At 42.4% G+C, this 15,442-nt stretch overlaps 1 protein-coding gene across 3 annotated transcripts in view; it reads right to left on the bottom strand.

Moving 5' to 3' along the window:
* Positions 1-15,442, bottom strand: part of dnah7 (dynein, axonemal, heavy chain 7) — a 228,584-nt gene that overhangs the window by 146,056 nt on the left and 67,086 nt on the right. For all 3 annotated transcript variants that reach the window (XM_042314994.1, XM_024403140.2, XM_042315009.1), the window contains exons 21-30: positions 11,382-11,580; positions 9,631-9,771; positions 9,050-9,262; positions 8,795-8,904; positions 8,342-8,510; positions 3,235-3,337; positions 2,693-2,820; positions 2,257-2,469; positions 1,207-1,305; positions 630-878 (exon numbers count right to left, since the gene is read on the bottom strand). In XM_042314994.1, coding sequence (XP_042170928.1) covers positions 630-878; positions 1,207-1,305; positions 2,257-2,469; positions 2,693-2,820; positions 3,235-3,337; positions 8,342-8,510; positions 8,795-8,904; positions 9,050-9,262; positions 9,631-9,771; positions 11,382-11,580 — 1,624 coding nt within the window. The remainder of the gene's footprint in view (positions 1-629; positions 879-1,206; positions 1,306-2,256; positions 2,470-2,692; positions 2,821-3,234; positions 3,338-8,341; positions 8,511-8,794; positions 8,905-9,049; positions 9,263-9,630; positions 9,772-11,381; positions 11,581-15,442) is intronic.

Raw genomic sequence — 15,442 nt, 5'->3', positions numbered from 1 at the left:
TCTTTAGGGTGTTTTTAACAATAATATTCCAACCGGAGAATTCCTTTGTCTTCAGAAAAGCAAAGGAACGGGAGATACCTCACATGTGAAATGTGCGTGACTGCTGGCAGACCTCGGACTCATTCCCCTCTCATTCAGACCCCTTCATAGTAGAAGCATCAAACAAGTTTCTAAAGATGGTTGACATCTAGTGGAAGCCTTAGGAAGTGCAAGATGACCAATATCCCACTATCTTCTATAGGGGCTGAGTTGAAAATCGACCAACCAATTTCTCACTTCCTGGTTGGATTTTTTTCTCAGGTTTTTACCTGCCATATGAGTTCTGTTATACTCACAGACATCATTCAAACAGTTTTAGAAACTTCAGAGTTTCTATCCAAATATACTAATAATATGCATATATTAGCAACTGGGACTGAGGAGCAAGCAGGTTACTCTGGGCACCTTATTCATCCAAGCTACTCAATACTGCCCCCCAGCCAAAGGCCTTTAAAGGGGTTTTAGACACAGAATTGAACTAAAATGCCATATCTTAATTTGATCCAGTTTCACACAGCAGGAAAATAATCCTGCAGCAGCAGGATGATCAAAAGAAGATATGGCATCTGTATGTAAGAAGTGAAAGTTACCTTCTCACAGATGTCTTGTAGGGCTGCTGCCAGCACCCGGTAGGCGCACGTCTTCCCACCAAAGGGCTCCCCCACCAGCATAAAGCCGTGGCGCACGATCATCATCTCAAAGATCTGCAGGATCTTCTCTGCGAAGAAGTCTGTCACCTGCAGGTTCATCTTATCGCTGTTCTCTTTGATGGCCTCCAGCAGGAGACGATAGTCCGGTTTGGGGAGTTTGACCCCGGGGAACAGATCAGAGGTGATGCCCTGGGAAGATGCACACGTATAGGGGTGGGGTATCTCACAGCAAGAACTAGCAAATCTGGTGCAGTCCATGAGGAGGTGATGCACTACAGTACTTAATGCAGCTGGTGGCCACACCAGACTGTTACTTTTGATTTTAACCCCCGCCCTTTGTTCAGGGACACATTATTCCATTTCTGTTAGTCCCATTCAGTTTATTTGTTTATTTGTTGTGTTCATACAATTATTTACACATGTTAAGTTTGCTGAAAATAAACACAGTTGACAGTGAGAGGATGATTTTTTTTGCTGAGTTTATATTGTCAGGAAGTGACTTTGCAAACGATCTCACCCCAAAGAGCGGTAGATCATGAGCCAGGAACTTGGGCAGGTTGACGTCAATGATGGACCTAAGCAACAGGATGTCTTCATTTTCATCAGGATACTTCAGCTGTGACACGTGAGAGAGAGAGAGATAATGGTATGAAGAGGTAGATACATAATGAGAGGGAGACACATTTGGGCCTTGTGGGGAAAGGCATCATTCAGGAGCCTTTGAGTGCACTGACACGCGTTCTCTTTCAGACGAGGGAGCCTTCAGTGGTATTTGCAGCTTTAGCTCAGGGGCTAAATGCACACCACTATTTTCCAAAAGTAATTTTGAAAGAGGCGACAGGGTAAAGTCCTGGAGGCGGCAGTGCTGAAATTGATGTAAAAATTACATTAATGCATTGCGGCGCACCGAAAACAACACTTAGAGCCTGGGAAAGAATATGTTCTATTTATATGGGGAACCTGGTTCTGGGTTCAGATCTTTATCTTTGAAAGTCAATCTTCCAGGTTCTGTCTTCATTGTACTCTGCTATGTCATTGCGTGTTAGGAACGAACGCCCCAATTTCTCATTGTCATCACAATGTCAAAAAAAACTATTTCAATCTAATGTGGCTGCAAAGAGTAATGTTCAACTTCATATTCAACTTCAGACAATGAGAACCTGGTTTGAGAGGACAAATTGTACCATTACTAACAACAAGTGTTATTAATAATGTCCCCTTTTGTCTAATTGATCTAGCAATATTTTTTTTTAAATCACAATCGTGAAAGTGAGAGAAAAGGAGCAAAGGATAAATGTGGGGACATTGTGGGGCCTGTAGGTATGTACGTTTTTTTTTTGCCCTAGCACTACACACCCGATTCCACATATTACAGGTTTAATGGTGAGTTGATTAGTGGAAGCAGTTGTGTAGTCTTTTGGGTTCACAGGAACAGGATTAAGAAACACTGCCGTAGAGGTGAACATTGTGGGAACTTAGAGGCCAGAGGTAAACACTTATTGTGGGTACACTGTAGGGACCTGAATGACATGGGCAAAGAGTCAATGTGATGACTTGTGACAGGTACCTTCAGGTTCCCGGCGGCGGTCAGGACAGACTTGACGGCCCTCATGCCGTAGTCGTAGTGGTGCTGCATGGACAGCTGTTCTGAACACAGCCTGTAGGTAGCTACGATCTTCACCGACAGTGGCCGGGCAGTCACAAACCCACAAGAGTAGAGCACAATCTCAGATATCATGGCGTAGTCCGGGACCATCATGGCCACCGTCCTGAAGAGAGCCTAGAGAAAGGAAACAACCCACCAAAATTGTGCCTGCTTCCCAAATGATACCTTACTCCGTACATAGTACACTATGTAGGGAATAGGGTGCCATTTGGGATGTAACCTATGTCATGTGTGACATCATGTGATCCCGTACAACCAGATGGCTCTTGGGTACAGTCACTGAGGCTTGTGCTAATGTGATCTCAGATAATAATACTAATACATTTAGCACGGGTACCTTTAGGTTGTCTGGCAGTTCAGAGCGACCGGCGTATCCTGGGTTCATGGTGATGAACACAGCACAGGAGGGGTTTAGCTTTAGCTCCGTCCCCTCAAACAGCAGCATTTCAGCATGGGAAGTAATACCTAAGAAAGAAAATGTATGTATTGTAACGTAATGGATTGTAATGTATGCACGCTTGACTGCAAGTCACTTTGGATAAAAGTGCCTGCTAAATGGCATATATCATTATTACTGTATTACAGAGACCGGGACTACATTTGATCAGTGCCATTGACTGACCATGCTAGCGACAAGTAAGAACATGTGGCCAAATGCGCTATAGTTGAAGTTCTAACAGTTGAACTATACACCTAAACACCTCTTTGTATGGTGTGAGAATGCGTATTATGGCGTCTCACCCACACACAAGTCTCTGTATGTTGGGAATCTGTTTTTAATGGACACACACAGCTGTATGGTGTGAGAATGTGTAAATTATGGGGAATTTCTCTCACACACACACACACACACACACTATGGGACTCTCTTACACACACCTCTCTGTATGGTGAGAATCTGCTGGGCTACCACTGATAGAACCTCCAGGTCAATGCGGTTGAACTCGTCGAAGCAGGCCCAGGCTCCACAGGACAGCAAACCCTGCCAAGCAACAAGAGATATGACTAGAGAAGCAAGCACATCCACCTCAAATAGAGAATTAGTAAAATGTTATTATTTTAGTAGAAACTCATTTATGCACATCTAGGAAATGTATACTAAACACATGTCAATCAGGATTTAGACAGGGACATAGTACCATCTCAGCTGCATCCCTTAGTCAATGTTATTGTATGCTCTCTAGATAAAAAGCAACGTTGAACTTCTTTGGGATAGGGGGCAGCATTTTCACTTTTGGATGAATAGCATACCCAGAGTGAACTGCCTCCTACTCAGTCCCAGATGCTAATATATGCATATTATTGGTATTGGATAGAAAACACTCTGAAGTTTCTAACTGTTTGACTGATGTCTGTGAGTATAACAGAACTCATAGGGCAGGCAAAAACCTGAGAAAAAATCCAAACAGGAAGTGGGAAATCTGAAGTTTTTTAACTCAGCCCCTAATGAATTCACAGTTGGATATGGATTATTTTGCACTTCCTAAGGCTTCCACTAGATGTCAACCGTCTTTACAACGTTGTTTCAGGCTTCTCCTGTGAAGGGGGGCTGGATGGGAGCTGTTTGACTAAGGGGTCTGCCAGCAGCCTCTATCTCAGTCATGCGCATTTCACAGGAGAGGTATCTCTCGTTCCATTGCTTTTCTACAGACAATGGAATTCTCCGGCTGGAACATTATTGAACATTTATGATAAACATCCTAAAGATGGATTCTATACTTAGTTTGACAAGTTTCTTTGACCTGTAATATAACTTTTCATAATGAACTTTTCATCCGACTGGACCTGAACGCGCTTTTGGATTTGTTTACCAAACGCCCTAACAAAAGAAGCTATTTGGACATAAATGGACATAAATGATGGACATTATCGAACAAAACAAACATTTATTGTGGAACTGCGATTCCTGGGAGTGCATTCTGATGAAGATCATCAAATGTAAGTGAATATGTATAATGCTATTTATGACTAATGTTGACTGCGCAACATGGCGGATATTTATTTTGGCTGGTTTGGGCTCTGAGTGCCTTTCACAGATTATGCTTTTTCCGTAAATCTGACACAGCGGTTGCATTAAGGAGAAGTGTATCTAAAGTTCCCTGCATAACACTTGAATTTTCATCAACGTTTATAATGAGTATTTCTGTGAATTCATGTGGCTCTCTGCAATATCACTGCATGTTTTGGAACTACTGAACATAACACGCCAATGTAAAATAAGATTTTTGGATATAAATGTGAACTTCACCGAACAAAACATACATGTATTGTGTAACATGAAGTCCTATGAGTGTCATCTGATGAAGATCATCAAAGGTTAGTGATTCATTTTATCTCTATTTTTACTTTTTGTGACTCCTCTCTTTGGCTGGAAAAATGGCTGGGTTTTTCTGTGAGTTGGTGGTGACCTAACAATTGTTTGTGGAGCTTTCGCTGTAAAGCATTTTTTAAATCAGACACTGTGGCTGGATGATTGAGAATTGTATCTTTAAAATGGTGCCTAATACTTGTATGTTTGAGAAATTTGATTTCTGAAATTTCTATTGATTTGTATTTGGCGCCCTGCAATTTCATTGGCTGTTGGCGAGGGGTTCCGCTAGCGGAACGGGGTTCGCAGTCCTAGACAGGTTAAAGATCTAAAGCCTTTGATACTTTGGATCACTCACTGTTGTTGCCTTGGTTGTCCTCTGTCGGACTTGATCAAAATGCCTGCAACTGGTTCAATAATGACCTAACTGATAGATCTCAATGTATAGTTGCTGAAATGATTCCTCAAGGTCACAAAATGAGTACCTCAGGGGTCTATTCTAGGGCCAGTACTACTCACATTGTATATTAACGATATTGGTTCCTAAGTGAAGAACTGTATACCTTTATGCTGATGACACTGTGCTGATCTACAAACTGCTTTTAAATGTCATACAAAACTCACTTACTGACCTGAAATGGGTACTGAATGCAGATCAAACTAAATATATGTTTTTTTTCTAAAGCCCACAGCACTGGCATCACAGACGTACATATTTGCACTTAGAATGGAGCACAAATTAAGTGACTCCACTCATATAAATACCTTGGCATTTGTAATTTAAAGGAGTTATATGTAAAATGAAGCCCCCTTGTGGAAACTAGGTAATTTGCAACAACACAGCCTCAATTCAAACAACTGTCCCCCCTTCCCTCCTTAAGTTTAGTGTTTGAGTCTTTTGCTTTCAGTTTTGTCCACCAGCTTCAAATTGAAACAGCTGAAACAGACACATACACACAGCGTAACTTGGACCACTTGCGGTTGCCAAGGCATCGTTGTGATATCCATCTTGCTGCCACAAGTTCTTTAGGAGGTTCAGTAGTAGCCTATGTCTTAGTACCCATCATGGACAACAGGAGAGCACTCAACCTTGGGAATGTTAGCTATCAGTTAGACTACTGCAGTTAGACTAGGTTAGACTACTGCAATGCTCTATTTTCCGGCTACCCGGATAAAGCACTAAATAAACTTCAGTTAGTGCTAAATACGGCTGCTAGAATCCTGACTAGAACCAAAAAATTTGATCATATTACTCCAGTGCTAGCCTCTCTACACTGGCTTCCTGTCAAAGCAAGGGCTGATTTCAAGGTTTTACTGCTAACCTACAAAGCATTACATGGGCTTGCTCCTACCTATCTCTCTGATTTGGTCCTGCCGTACATACCTACACGTACGCTACGGTCACAAGACGCAGGCCTCCTAATTGTCCCTAGAATTTCTAAGCAAACAGCTGGAGGCAGGGCTTTCTCCTATAGAGCTCCATTTTTATGGAACGGTCTGCCTACCCATGTCAGAGACGCAAACTCGGTCTCAACCTTTAAGTCTTTACTGAAGACTCATCTCTTCAGTGGGTCATATGATTGAGTGTAGTCTGGCCCAGGAGTGGGAAGGTGAACGGAAAGGCTCTGGAGCAACGAACCGCCCTTGCTGTCTCTGCCTGGCCGGTTCCCCTCTTTCCACTGGGATTCTCTGCCTCTAACCCTATTACAGGGGCTGGGTCACTGGCTTGCTGGGGCTCTCTCATGCCGTCCCTGGAGGGGTGCGTCACCTGAGTGGGTTGATTCACTGTTGTGGTCATCCTGTCTGGGTTGGCCCCCCTTGGGTTGTGCCGTGGCGGAGATCTTTGTGGGCTATACTCAGCCTTGTCTCAGGATGGTAAGTTGGTGGTTGAAGATATCCCTCTAGTGGTGTGGGGGCTGTGCTTTGGCAAAGTGGGTGGGGTTATATCCTTCCTGTTTGGCCCTGTCCGGGGTGACCTCGGATGGGGCCACAGTGTCTCCTGACCCCTCCTGTCTCAGCCTCCAGTATTTATGCTGCAGTAGTTTATGTGTCGGGGGCTGGGGTCAGTTTGTTATATCTGGAGTACTTCTCCTGTCCTATTCGGTGTCCTGTGTGAATCTAAGTGTGCGTTCTCTAATTCTCTCCTTCTCTCTTTCTTTCTCTCTCTCGGAGGACCTGAGCCCTAGGACCTGAGCTCCAGGACTACCTGACATGATGACTCCTTGCTGTCCCCAGTCCACCTGGCCATGCTGCTGTTCCAGTTTCAACTGACCTGAGCCCTAGGACCATGCCCCAGGACTACCTGACATGATGACTCCTTGCTGTCCCCAGTCCACCTGGCCATGCTGCTGCTCCAGTTTCAACTTCCACCTGACTGTGCTGCTGCTCCAGTTCAACTGTTCTGCCTTATTATTATTCGACCATGCTGGTCATTTATGAACATTTGAACATCTTGGCCATGTTCTGTTATAATCTCCACCCGGCACAGCCAGAAGAGGACTGGCCACCCCACATAGCCTGGTTCCTCTCTAGGTTTCTTCCTAGGTTTTGGCCTTTCTAGGGAGTTTTTCCTAGCCACCGTGCTTCTACACCTGCATTGCTTGCTGTTTGGGGTTTTAGGCTGGGTTTCTGTACAGCACTTTGAGATATCAGCTGATGTACGAAGGGCTATATAAATAAATTTGATTTGATTTGATTTGATTTGATCAGTTACATTTTTCCCCAAAAAGGGACATTCAGCTTTTTTGGATGAAAATCCTTAACTCAAGGCTAAAAGTCTCAATGTGCATGCCACCCAAAACACAATATCTGTATTGTACTGCATGGCTCCATCAGTATTGTTAGAACAATGTGTCAAGTGTGGATATTAAGAATTGGTCAGTCCATATTCATGTGGGCAGAGAAGTGTTGAGTTAAAACTTGAATTAAATTAAAGAGGAAAAACCCTCTTAAAAAACCCTCTTAACAATCATCTAAGCTCTTATATAAGTGGTCTGAATCACAATGACCTGCATTGGGTCAAAAAAAAAGTATACAATTCTGTTAAGCAGTTTTTATAAACTGTTATCATCATATTTGAGTAAATAACTGCCTCACGGAATGCCTATAAAGCCCGGTACAGATCTAACAGCCAAGACAAGATGGTTTTATGAAGTTTGCTGGATCTAAACGATGTAGTTTCAGAAAGTCTCATGTCAGCTGCTGGAGTTTCCAAGATGTAACATGTCAAAAGAGACAGATTTGTTTAACCAATCAAAGAACAGTGTGCTGATGTTCTGTATTTAGCCAAGCAGCTAGCTAGCTAGCCGTTACACATGTGCCCTGTTTGTTGTGCATGTATTTCATGATATTGGTTTGCTAAAGTTTCATCACATCATTCCCAAAAGTGTCACTGTTACCATGGAAACGGTCTCAGCCCTGCATCTCATATCTTTAATCAGCTGTTCTACAATACAAGATTTTAAAACTGGAACGTTTATCATCATTTAAAAACTGTATTGATGAGCATAGGCCATTCATCAATAGAGCCATGCTAACTAGAAGCTGAGCCCTACAGTAAGAATGGGTGTGAGGGATCTTAGCCTGGTTAAACATGACTGAATGCTGCACACACCATTATTTCACTTCACTTATCAATGGTGAGTGTCTGGTTTTACCACGCTAGAGGGATATGCCCACCTTGAAGAACTTCCCCAGGGCGATGTAATCCAAGCCGTCGGAGCAGTTGAAGACAACACATTGTTTGGCCACAGCCTTGGCCAGATCCTTGGTGGTCTCCGTCTTCCCTGTACCTGCGGGACCTTCAGGGGCCCCTCCCAAGTATAAGTGCAGGGCCCCAAACAGTGTTCTGTAGGAGAAGCGGCAGACCTGTGTTCAAATGCTATTTGAAATCATTTCAAATACTTTATCTATGCATGATTGTGCTTGCCTGGCAATAGAATTGTCACAAGAAGTGCAAACCCCGCACCCTTGGCACTCTAATCCTTCTAGACCAAGTCGCGTGAAAGATTTCATATAGATTTCACATAGTACTTGGGTCTGATTTGAGGGCATTGCATTACAGTCGCAGCACATCAGCATGTCGAGGGTCCTGACTTGCCAATGAGTGCGGTGAGTATTAATGGTCCATACCTGTAGCAGCGGTCAGTAAGTGGAGTGATGACCAGGCGTGGTGTGTTCCCCAGATACTCGTAACCATAAGCAAGGCCGGCGTTGATCATCTTAGTCTGGAGACGGTCTTCCTGTATATATAGAGGTCAAGTCAACACAAACCTGGTCAGTTAGTACTTAATGGAGCCAAAGGTAAAATACATAAGACACAAAACATGCATGCATGCACACATACACAACCAAAAAACCCACATGCACACACACGCATACACTTACCACCCAGTAGTAGCGTAGCTGACTGAGCCACTCAAAGTCAGTCTCGTCCCTGATGCCTTTCTGGACCAGTGTGGCTAGCACATCTCGGGCGTGGACGTCCTGTACCACCAGAGCACCCAGGGTGACCCGGTTCTGCTTGGACAGTTTCCCGCGCACCAGCATCACAATGTCATCGATCTGACTGTTGTTCTGCTGCAGGTAGACATCCAGGGCCTGCAAAACAAAAGGGAGACATCACTGGTTTGACAGGGAAATATATGTCAATCATAGGGTCATATGATGACCCATGCACTCTCAGTAATCTGTGCGGGCTTTTACACACACTCACGTGCGCACACACACACACCAGGTTTCTCTTAACATGGTCCAGTGCTCGTCAAGTGGTTCTTCCTCAGTTAGGTGTGAGATAGCACTTCTGTTCTGCAGCATGACATCAGCCTAGATTTCTATATTTCTGTATTTATTTGACAGTGATAATACACATCAATAAAATGTGCCAGATTATGCCAGCTGGCTAGCTTTCATCTGCAGATATTATATTATATAAGGTAAACTCTTTCCAATGTAGTTTGGCCTTGTACCTTCTGCCCTGAGACGATGGCCGCGTGAATGTCTTTGGTCCAGTACACCTGGGAAACACACAGCACCGTCTGGCCGGGCCAGGTACGCACCCAGTTGATCCTCAGGTCCTTGGGGTATGCCTCAATGGCCTCCCCAATCACCTGGGGCACACAACCATTGGATGTGAAAATAATTATCAAAACAACACTGTAATTAGGAGAGAATATGTATTTTATTTTACCTTTATTTAACTAGGCAAGTCAGTTAAGAACAAATTATTATTTTCAATGACAGCCTAGGAACAGTCTAGTTCAGGGGCAGCTCGGGATTTGATCATGGAACCATTTAGTTACTAGTCCAACGCTCTAACCACTAGGCTACCTGCCGCCCCTCGTATTGCCACGAGTAAGGCCTATCAAAGTAGATTTTCTGTTTAACGCATGCCCTGCATAACATTTCTCAAAAATAAAATAAATACATTTTAACGATTCATATGAATCGATTATTTTAAACAATAATTATTTTGATGAAACAAGCAATTCACTTTGCCATTCTAGTATCTGGGATTCGGGTCAATCACAGTGAATCAAATGATATGAATCAAAATAATTGTAGAAAAAAATATTAGCTGTAGCCTTCCTTTTGGATTATGTGGTTGCAAACTGCTCTTGATAGTATCACTGATATTTAATAAGCTTACATATCGGCCTCATGGCCTTCGTCAGAGCTTTTGTGAATTTTTTTAAATTTGCACCCTTATGTAGACCTAGCCCCTCCCACATCCGTTCTACACATCGAATGGGGTTGAAGGCAAAGGGAAAAACATAAGTGCTACCAAATATATCAATATGCATTTCATAAATATTACAAAAGTGTATAAATAAGACGTATGAAACACCTTTGTAAAATCACAATGAGGACATAGCAAGTTTTCATTAGTCATTGGGTACATCGTACGAAAAACAGAGAAATCTTAAATAGGCAAATAATTGTATTTTTAAAAAATGGTGTTTCATTTGTATTCTCTCGCTCGCCTCACTTTTCCAAAAATGTAATCCATTAAAGAGTAAATAAAGTTTGTATGGCCTAGGTAAGAAGCCTATATCCCGTTTCTGTAGTGTGAGGCAAATGTTATGTCCAAGTACAACCTCAGGAGAGGATCCTATCACAGGGCCTTACCCCCAATCTATCTCCTTAATGCTGAGTGCCAAGAAGAGACCCATTGGGTCCTACTTTTTACAATCTTTGGTATGACTCAGCCTGGGATCGAACTCCCAACCTTCCAATCTCAGGGCGGACACTAACTACAAGGCCACTGAGTTGTGAAAAATCTTTTTCAACTTATTTTCTTTTTACAAAAAAAATGGGAGAAAATTGTTTTTGAAAAATAAGTATCTTCAAATAATTTGCACCAAAATCTACTGTATTCACTTCGAGCTGAATCCTTTATATGGCAAAAATAGTTACATCTTCAGGTTTAATTTGATCTAGAGTAATTCCCCAAGTACTTTTTACTTCTAATAATTTCTGACGGCTTAAGAAAATTCTGTCTCCGTAGATTCCATCTCGTCTAACTGATTGGACGAGATGCCAGTCCATGGTACAGTGTATTGTGGGTGTTGATGACACTGTACATTATCTCTCAAAATACTTGTCCAGGGTCAGATATCCAATTTAGCTTATAAATCATATTTTTAAGCAGACCTTAGACACTGATATTAGATCTCTTGTTTGCCGATCAATGGAGTTGCCATAAGTACTGTAACTGTACCTTATGCAGGGAGCTGATCATACCCATCTCTAGCTCTAGGAGCCATTTCTCCACCTGGCCGCGGGCCTTGGAGGTGGAGATTATATCTAGGAGCTCCACCACCTCTCCCTCGCTGCTCTTCATGTGGGTAATGTCCAGCACTTCTGTGAACACCACGTCGTTGATGCCCTCAAAACACTTCTTCAGATGAGGCTGAACCCTAAAGAAAGAAGGGAAAAATAATGGATTGCATTTATGCTGCGTTTTTCACTGGGATGTGTGTGGGTAACTCCTCTCACATTACAAGCACACATTTGTAACACCCTTTTGGGACACAAAGTAGTAAAAAAATATGGGCTTAGTTCACCCCAAAAACAAAGTTTGTCAGGAGCACATACTGTGCATTTGGAAAGTATTCAGACCCCTTGACTTTTTCTACATTTTGATGCGTTACAGCCTTAATCTAAAATTGATTAAATAAATGTTTTTCCTCATCTATACACAATAGCCCATAATGACAAAGCGAAAACAAAATTATTAAAAATTAAACACAGAAATACCTTATTTACATAAGTATTCAGACCCTTTGCGAAGAGACTCGAAATTGAGTTCAGGTGCATCCTGTTTCCATTGATCATCCTTGAAATGTCTCTACAACTTAGAGTCCACCTGTGGTAAATTCATTTGAATAGATGTGATTTGGGAAGGCACACACCTGTCTATATAAGGTTCCACAGTTAACAGTGCATGTCAGAGCAAAACCAAGCCATGATGTCAAAGGAATTGTCCATATATCTCCGAGACAGGATCTGGGGAAGGGTACCAAAAAATGTGTGCAGCATTGAAGGTCCCCAAGAACACAGTGGTCTCCATCATTCTCAAAAATTGAGGAAGTTTGGAACCACAACAACTCTTCCTAGAGCTGGCCACCCGGCCAAACTGAGCAATCGGGGGAGAAGGGCCTTGTTCAGGGAGGTGACCATAAACCTGACGGTCAGTCTGACAGGGCACCAGAGTTCCTCTGTGGTGATGGGAGAACCTTCCAGAAAGGCAAAAATCTCTGCAGCACTCCACAAATCAGAACTTTATGGTAGAGTGGCCAGATGGAAACCACTTTTCAGTAAAAGGCACATGACAGCTCGCTTGGAGTTTGCCCAAATACTCTCAGACCATGAGAAACAATATTCTCTGGTCTGATGAAACCAAGATTGAACTTTTTGGCCTGAATGTCAAACGTCATGTCTGGAGGAAACCTGGCACCATCCCTACGGTGAAGCATGGTGGTGGCAGCAACATACTGTGGGATGTTTTTCAGCGGCAAGGACTGGAGGACTAATTAGCATAGAGGGAAAGATGAACGGAGAAAAGTAGAGAGATCCTTGACAAGAACCTGCTCTAGAGTGCTTAGGACCTCAGACTGGGGCGAAGGTTCAACTAGCAACAGGGAAACGATCCAATATCTCGAGAGACCTGAAAATAGCTGTGCAGCGACACTCCCCATCCAACCTGACAGAGCTTGAGAGGATCTGCAGAGAAGAATGGGAGAAACTCCCCAAATACAGGTGTGCCAAGCTTGTAGCTTCATAACCAAGAAGACTCAAGGCTGTAATCGCTGCCAAAGGTGCTTCAACAAAGTATTGAGTAAAGGGTCTAAATATGAATATGTAAATGTGAAATTTCAGTTTTTTATTTGTAATAAATTAGCAAAAATGTCTAATCGACCTGTTTTTGCATTGTTATTATGGGGTATTGTGTGTAAATTGATGAGGGGAAAAACCAATGAAATCAATTTTAGAATAAGACTGTAATGTAACAAAATGTGGAAAAAGTCAAGGGGTCTGAATACTTTCCGAATGTACTGTAGACCTACAGCCAGACGCACAACACATATTGCATGGAACATGGACACTGACTTCAGACCCCTTGATACACTTTTTATGTATCAAAACTGCCAATCATGTTTTTTTGATGTTGATTGGATAGGATAGATACAGAGGAAAGATAGAGGAGAGAATGTGCTAAAATAGCAGTGGGATGTAAACAAACCCATGCAGCGGTATAGGTTTTTTGGACACAGCTGCTTACACTGCTTGATCATCCTAGGTCACAAAACTAACAAACTTTAGATTTTAGGAATAATCATACCCTTAATAGAAGGCATAATCCAAATGTGAGCAGGTAGCCTATTTATCTTGGCCCTCCTGGGTGGCAAAGTCCTTGCTTTCCATGCATCACTTCCCACAATTAGATGTCCTTCCCTATCTGTATAACACTGCCACAGTAGGAGCATCTCGTTTAGGCCTACTGCTTGTGATTATTATATTGCATGCAAGGGTTTGCCTGGAAAATCAACCAAATGTTTGTTATTCACACCGCACGCAAAACTATTGCATCTGGCCTAATCCTGATGATAATCAGCTATTGATTGTCCTCTAACCACCAGTCGGGGAACACAAAAGAGACTAATCAAATCTCATATACGACACACGCACCACACCTAAGCGTTTTGTTGTGCTTTCTGTGACAAATTACTTTGCAATACATTATTTTGTGTTGGATTGAAGTCGAACACTAAAGATAAAATAAAAACAGTTCTGAAAAAAAGGACAGTCGTTAATTTAAAAAATACTAATGAATCATAAAGCAACCAAGCAGCGTTGGAGAAAATGTGTGGCTGCATGAAATGGTTGTGTGGGTTGACTGGGTTGGTCTAGCCAAACTTCGATACAGAAAGAACTGCGGTAAAGCTCTACAGATGGGAGAATGGCACATCCTTGCTCAAATGGGCATTAAGACGGCACACTAGGTCCTATTCAGCCTCGCAACAGATTCATCGCCTTGCCAAAATCAAACTACCGTATGTGTTTGGAAAATTCTGTCTTTTCAGAAAAGTCAGTGACTGCATGAGGCGACATGAGGCTAATGAAATTCATGGCAGTAGTGGATGAGAAGGGGAAAAAAAGAAACAGAGAAGAGTAAAGGGCTGAGCCTCCTTTGTCTAAAATCACATTCATTATAAACCACATACCTTTGGTGAAATAAGACAAGGCATGCTTATCAGCCTTTCGCCTACTCAGGGAGCCACAGTGGAGTAAGTAGGGCAGAGTGTCGTGAGGAGAAGACATTATATAATTCAATTCCCACAGTAAGTACAGGATTTTCATTTTCGAAAGCCCCAACTTTTTCTCCTTCTCCTTATTCCCATCTCTTTTGAGCCGTCTTGATGAGGTGGTTCGGAGCATTTCTTTTTTGCTGAATGAAGTGTATGTAGTGGCCAAGTTTGTGTGCTCTGTTCATATTATACTTTGGTAGGTTATTCTCTGAACAGGAGTTGTGAAAAACACCTGAAATGTAAATATGCCCATATACATCACTATGGAAGGAACTCAAATGCCATCACTAATTTAAAGCCTCTGTATGACCAACCGCTACAATGCATCTACCTATTGTATAAATAACCCTAACATGTGATACACAATAAGAGACATGGCACCGTACTGTATGTCTGCCGTCTTGCGTGCTCCAACTCGACTTTGCTATTTTGTGATTCTTTTGGCATTTATCTTTACTTTTTTTGCTCGAAATGTGCCTGCTATTATTTCCTATGATTAACAAAAACTTTTGAACATCGGCAGTTAATAAACGAAATTCCGGCATCAACTTCGATTCATCTGCCTGGGCTCTTTGTGTACCTCTGACCCAATCTTCGGGCTACAAAAGAGGAAACGCAGTCGAAAAAAAGGCAGGAGTTCTGGGGTCCTGGTAAGACTAAGGAGAGGAGAAAACCGGCCACCACTACCCTCAGAGACTCTTGTAAATGCAATATTCTGTTTTTCTGAAACATGGCTTTCTGACAAGATGGCTAGGGTGTAACGGTTCAGTAGGTATTGCGGTTTTGGGGTCATGGCACGGTTCGGTTTCAGTTCAGAGGGAAACTGAAATGCCAACAGTTACTGTAGTTCATTTTTGTTTATTTAAGAAAATACAAAGTGTTGTTATTCCTGACTCCATATACAGTGTCTTCAGAAGGTATTCATACTCCTTGACTTGTTGCACATTTTGTTGTGTTACAGCCTAAATTT

This window comes from Oncorhynchus tshawytscha, linkage group LG03 (assembly GCF_018296145.1).
Source record: "Oncorhynchus tshawytscha isolate Ot180627B linkage group LG03, Otsh_v2.0, whole genome shotgun sequence".
In the NCBI taxonomy this organism is placed as follows: domain Eukaryota; kingdom Metazoa; phylum Chordata; class Actinopteri; order Salmoniformes; family Salmonidae; genus Oncorhynchus; species Oncorhynchus tshawytscha.
The sequence above is the reverse complement of the archived record's forward strand: the minus strand, read 5'-3'. Positions and strand labels throughout refer to the sequence as shown.